Below are 6,453 nucleotides of genomic sequence, written 5' to 3'. Positions count from 1 at the left end.
CTCATAGAGAGCTACAAAATAACGGGTCATTTGGCCATCTGTCTGGATGGGCATCCCCGCCGAGTCCAAAGGACTGTCGCCTTGAAGCTTCACCTACATATCTCCAAGAACTTGCGTCAAAGTTCGAGGTCGGGTCTGGGAAGCCAAACACCGCCGAGATTCCTCCAGTATCGACGGAGAAAAGAAGAAAGGAAGCTCAGGGAGCATCCGCCGAAGACGCTGACAAGGATGGCTCGGATCGAAAACGGCCATGAAAGCTCGAATGCCGTCAAGAGAACACGGCGTAGGTGGCACACGACTCTTGTCTCCTACGAGCTCCATCTGCACCCCTCCGCTCAGTGTATCCAATAACGCATTCCAACAACGAGCTGAGCCGAAATGCGTAAATGGCACCTCGCGGAGTTGAGCCATGTGAAGAGTCAAGCGACAATCCTTGGAAACCGCTTGCAAGGCTCGGGTCCGTAACGTCGCCAGCAGGAGTGTAAGAGCGCTGGGTAGTGTTACCAAAGCCGGACGTGATGCAGTCGAACTCGGCTGAGGAAGAATCGACACTACCGGGAGCATACTTGGCGAAGGAGCAGCCGGAATGGATTGAGCAGGAGCCGGATCAGGAGTTGACGGAGGCTGCCGATGCTTCTGGTGCTGGTGCGTCTTGTGATGCTTCTTATGTTTCTTGTGCTTCTTGGACCGCTTCGACCGGTGACCGGTAGGACCCGACGAGGCACGACGCTTGCAACGCTGCTGCTTCCCCGAAGCCGACGCAGACGTAGAACTCGTCTCATCACCAGAATCCTTCGATGAATGCCGCGAGGAGTGGCGATTACTCGGCGGCAAGGACTCATCACTCATCTCATCGTCAGAGCCAAAGATTGCCGCATGAAGGCTTCTCGCTTTAGCAGAACGACGAGCATCTTCGGCCGCTGAGTCGGAACCTGAAGGACTGCCAGCCGAGTTCTCGGATAAAGAAATTGGATCCAAGAGCGACCCAGCGGCAGGATTCGTCGAGCCGGTGGACAGTGCAGAACCGTCGCCAGGCCCCTAAAACCTCGTCGTCAGACGCGTCAAGGTCCTCAAGCAGCTGAGCAGTCACAGTGCGGGCGGTCGCAGCAGATCTCCGGATGGGGCGCCCAGACGGGGACGTCAACACGGCTGAGCTCGCAGGAAGAGACGGTCTGAGGACACTCACGGCCGTAGTCACTAGGTCAGTCGGCGTAGTGGATACGCTCAGACCCCGAGACGGAGAGACGTGAGAGGATCGGCCAGATGACGACTGGGAGCGCCCAACCACCGTTGATACGACGCTGAGCGGTGCACTTGACTGGGGCAACCCAGCGGAGATGGGCGAAGTCGAGCCTGGGGCACAACCGCTTGTAGCCGGGATAGGCAGCGAAGCCACGACATCGGAAGAAGATACCGGCAGGGGGTGAGTAGCCGCGACTGACGAAGTCGACAGAGGACCGGAAGACGAAGAACCCACCGAAGTCGTCGAATCAATCGCAGGAACGGTGTCGGCGGGCGGCGCAGGCAGCTCAAACTCGAATTCAGCTTCGCTCGAAGCGTCATCATCGTCTTCAGAGCGAGCAGAGACAGCGGGCTGTGTAGCAGAGCTCAACTGAAGGTGGCGAACCTTCTTCCGCCGAGTCCGACGACGGAATTTTCCAGAGCGGGGCCTTCCCCCATCGGACACAGTAGCTTGAGGAGAACTTGAGCGCAAAATGGCACTGATAGCCTCGTGCCCATCCTCCCCGGGAAGTGGGCAAGCGTACGGCTGAGGCGGATGCGGCACCGGTGGACGAGGACGAGGACCTGCAGCAGTGGGAGACTTGGGGTTGGCATAACGTCGAAGCCGCTGGGTCGAAGTCAAGTTCGCCAAAGGAGTACGGTGAAGCTGGGCGAGGGTCGGCTCGGGTTGGCTCGTAGCCGCCGCTGAGCTGACAGGAGCCGCAGCCGAGTCTGCCGATGAAGTCACAGAAGAAGTCTGACTAGCTGGGGGAGCCACACTAGGACCAACAGCGGAACTCGCCACTGGAGCATCTCGACGAGGATGGACAATCAACTCCAACCGCCGAGTTTCACCGGCTGGAATGTGAAGGACCTCGGGGAAGCGAGACTCCAAGACACGACACAGCCGGGCGTTAAGGAGAAGGTCGGACGGATCAAGTCCAGGAACCTTCAAACCACCGCCAACAGCAGCAGCCATGTGAGGGTCGTGCATCGGAATAAAGCCATTCCGACGGATGGGCCGCTTCTGCCGCAAGATCACAGCCCGCTGCTCAGCGATCACCGACTGAGCGTGCCGCAAAGGCTGAGTGCCGGTGGAGCTGTACAACCGCACCGATTCCTGCAGCTGCTCGAAATGCTTGGAAGCGATGCCTTGAAGAGTGACGAACGCCGCACCCCTCTCGGAAATGGATCGGAGAAGGACGTCGATCTCGGCGTCTCGATCCAAGACTTGCTGATGATGGAGCTGGGCCTGACCCAGCGCAGCGTCAACCTTGCTCTGCTTAGCTGCGATAACCCGAGCAAGTTTTGCTTCACTCAGAGCTACAGCCTTTTGCAGCGAAGCAAGGAGATTAGCAGACTGCGTGGCAGCAGCCTCCAATCGGGACACCTGCTGTCGCGCCGATGAGAGCTGATTGGACAAGTCGACGTTGCTGAGAGCAAGAGAGTCCAGTCGCCGAGTCAGTGCGCGGTTCTCCTCCTGAACAGCTTGATTGTCGGCTCGGAGATCGCCAATGATCTGGGGATAATCAAAAGCGGCGTAGTTGCCTTTCAAGATAACCTATAGTTCCCCCGCGGAAGCAGCATGCAAGATCGCTCGCCGCTGCGGGGGATCGGAAGGCTCCACGGAACGAGTAAAACCGTAGGCCACGAGCCTCGCCAAGAAGATCAATTCTTCTCGGCGCTCGTACCCCTGCTCGTTAACCCGGGCCATGAGGGGGCCAAGACTCACTGGAGCAGCCGAGCTTGACTGACTGGTGGCGCCCGAAGTGGTGTCGCCCGGCAAGCTCGGTGGAACCAGGAGGGCGCACGCGAGAAGACTCCGCCGATGATCGTGCGGCTCCGTGTTTTTCAGTCTCTTCCGAACACTTGAAGTTCAAAATAAAAGATTTGAACAAGTTTTTATTTTAACCAATGATAGAGTAAATTGAATCGACTGGTTCCTACGGGTAGCATAACACATATAGTTAGAATTTCTATCACTCTGGAAATGGCGCCTCATCCAAGACTTTGCGGGTGCCCAAACCAGCAAAACCTTGAAGGGCCAGAGTGCAGCGCCGTTAATACACTTCTCTCACGATTTGGTAACCTTTATGAAGGATGTGCGACGAGAAGAATGGGTAAACCGTCTTCTTATTAATTTATTTCTACATTGTGACCTAAAACCGCTTGTTACTTAGTATTTGTACAGATTTACTTATTCAATATTTCAAAGAGCAGCAAACGCGATGGCTTCAAACGTATCTTGCTGGTAAGAAAAGCGATGAGAAGGGTCTAAGTGCGTTTATGATACTATGTCAGCGGTTTGCAGCACGGTAATATCTTTTGATCTTGCTGATTTTATATAATTGCTTTATTAAATAGTGTGATATTCGTGGAGCTACTAACACATCCGGTTGGTCATGTATACTCAGTGCAGGAGAGCAGTTTTATGGATGCCAAAGTGTGGCGATATATGTACGAGAGCTGCTCAAGTTCGAGATCGAGGCACTATCAGTGCTTATACTCGATAACTTCGACGCACATGTTTCAAAAGAAGGACTTGATGTTGTTGTCGAGACAACGTCGGCCCTGGTTTGCCAGCTACCGCCCAACAGTACAGCGGCCTGCCAGCCACTAGACGTTGAGGTTTTCAACTTTGCTTTTTGCTAATTAATTCGTTTTATCTACCAATAAAAATGTGCGACGGATTTTCCTGTCGCGAAAACAAAAAAAGAACTACTATGGAGGATGGCGTTCAGAGGGTGGCGAATTTCACCGTCGTTGTCTGAGCTGCTAAAATTAGGCAGATTTATTGAAATTGCCATTTTTAGCGAAATCACAAGCCACACGGCCTGATCATGAACGATTCCTTCATTTTACTTGATTTCTGTATCACTTCTTCTTGCACATTTACAGTCGCTCCCGGTCGGTTCAGCTTTTCAGAAACAGCCAAAGATAGGCCCAGTGGGTCAAATTACTAAAAGTACTTTGGTATTCCCTGTACAATACCATCCTGCAACTAGCTGGCTGACACTGCTGTCGTGGCCGTCGCTAGGTCCGTGGCATCTTCCTTTTTGTCCTGGGGCTCGTCATCCTCTAGCAGAAACGAGAGAACTTCCAGCAGCTCCTCGTCGGAGACATGGTGATCGCTATTGGTATCAAGTTGCAAGTCCTCTCCGATGGGGGTGATCTGCATAGCAATACTTGTAGGACTGTTGCTGCCCCAAGCAAACACATTGACAGGGTCAATGTCCACGCTCGTCGGCGACTGCTCCTCCTTCGTAGCCTCGCTGGTCAGCGGATGTCCAAAGCGGATGTGCTGGTTGCGCATGTGGCGATTCAAGTTGCCGGTCGAGCTAAAGGTCTTGGAGCAATTGGCAAACTTGCAACATCGCATGGGAGTGCCCGTGTGCACGCGCATGTGGCGCTGCAGTTTGTGCTGTGTGGTGAACGTCTTGGTGCACCCGGGCGAGAAACACGCAAGTGGCTGCAGCTCGTCACCGTGCATGCGGCGGTGACGCGCTAGATTGCTGGTTGTGGTGAAGCGCTTGCCACAGCCATGTGCAGGGCACCGGTAAGCCTTCTCGCCCGTGTGCGTAGCTAGATGCTCCTGCAACGCATAGCGACGCGAGAATTGTCGCGGACATTCACCGCACTGAAAAGTCAAGAAGGGCGCGAATGGCTTGCTTGAGGTGGAAGATGATGAGAGCGTCATTGGCTTCAATACTTCCGACGCGAAGCACGGGGTCATTGTGGAGACGAATTGGTACACGGAAGTCGACATGCTGTCTCGGTCGGGTCTTGGCGGTGACTTGTGGGGTCAACGTTAAGTTGGGAAATGACGAGGTGTCAGCAAAGCGGTCCCGACCATCGCACCTGCGTCCTCTGCACCCTTTTTGACAATTTTTCGAGCGTCATCTTCTTTGATGCTGAGTTTCGGTGTTGTTGCCGTTCCAAAACCATGTCCATACGTGTACGACTCGATGGGACCAGCTTGCACGGCCGATCTTGAGACGTCGATTGCGTGGAGCTTAGCCAATAGTCATGCGCACGCGCAGACCGCTTCGGGTGAGTCATGTCGAAGCTTGCTTGGCGGTCTACTACTGACCTACTGTAGAGGGGCCAATGTCCTAAACAGTCCCTTAAAATCCAGCGGATACTTTTAGTAGCTTACCGGTTTTATACCGGAAGCTTAAGCTCAGAAAGCACGTGCTTTCTTTCGCAGCCACTTTTTTTTGATGTGGTGGACTTCCAGTCACGCAATGCGTGCGCATGACCGTCGTTGTGGAAAGCACTTCAACTCGGCACTGTAGCCATCTTTTCTTCCTGGACTTGTGCGACTCGCACAGTGCGAGTGCGGGGCTTGATTTTCTGTCGCCACGCTGAGATTTGCATGGTGTGAAGCCTGACGAATCGACAGTGGCGATCACAACGTGACCGCTACATGTTGGACAGAAGCACCTGTGTGCTGTCAACTCACCACTTGGCAATGCCAAGTTGGCATGGCGTGCTTCAGCTTCAGTCAGCGAGCAATAGTCAGGCTGACGCTGACGCTGACGCTTAACACTCGCGTCGGTGGGTGCGGGTTGTTGAGCAACCAGGCTACAATTACCGTAGAATCGCTGATAGTTCATCAACGGGGCGCTGAGCTTGACGGCCACGACCTGGAAGAGCAGGCCATTTAGCTCGGCGGCATGCGTCATCACACACACGTTAATATGATGTCTCGAATCAATGCTCCCCATATGGAGGTGAAGCCACGAAGCTGGCCGTTGACGGCATGATCCAAACCTGCACGCAGCAACAAATGGAGCACAGCGACATTTGGTCTTAGATTGATTTCATTTTTATCGTGTTCTTTTTTCTCACTAGAGCATCAAGTCTGCAGTCCACCACCGTCCACGATGACAACGCCAATTCTCCCGCCAAACCCTCTTCCCTGCAGCACAAGCGCGTCGTCGGCCAGTTTTCAACCAGTTGCCCAGAGCGATTAGCGGGGTGATCGTTCACTCCGTTCGTAGGCGTGCGAACAACTACAAAGACACTAAGGTGGGCAAATTACTGGTCGGCCTTCTTCTCCTCAGGCGCCTTGATCGTGTAGGCAGCAGCACCCAGAGTGATGAGGGCCGAGGCGGCGAAGATAGCGTAGCTGCTGGTGGGTCCATCCGCATTGTTGATGAGCTCAGGCTTGTACGTCCAGAGGCTGTGGCGAGCTCCGCAAAGCACGTGGTAGCTGACGGGGAAGGCCAC

At 54.3% G+C, this 6,453-nt stretch overlaps 1 protein-coding gene across 1 annotated transcript; it reads right to left on the bottom strand.

Annotated features, from left to right (window-relative positions):
• Window positions 1–4,048: 4,048 nt before the first annotated feature.
• On the bottom strand, window positions 4,049–5,906 carry PITG_01387 (uncharacterized protein; the record flags this gene model as incomplete). The annotated part of the gene is made up of 3 exons (XM_002908011.1): window positions 4,049–5,014; window positions 5,080–5,333; window positions 5,684–5,906. The coding sequence occupies 3 exons, from the start codon at window positions 5,904–5,906 to the stop codon at window positions 4,223–4,225; spliced, it is 1,269 nt and encodes a 422-aa protein (XP_002908057.1).
• Between the last annotated feature and the right edge of the window lie 547 nt (window positions 5,907–6,453).

Source organism: Phytophthora infestans, genomic scaffold, assembly GCF_000142945.1.
Source record: "Phytophthora infestans T30-4 supercont1.2 genomic scaffold, whole genome shotgun sequence".
Taxonomy (NCBI): Eukaryota; Oomycota; class Peronosporomycetes; order Peronosporales; family Peronosporaceae; genus Phytophthora; species Phytophthora infestans.
This window is presented reverse-complemented; position numbering and strand designations above follow the sequence as displayed.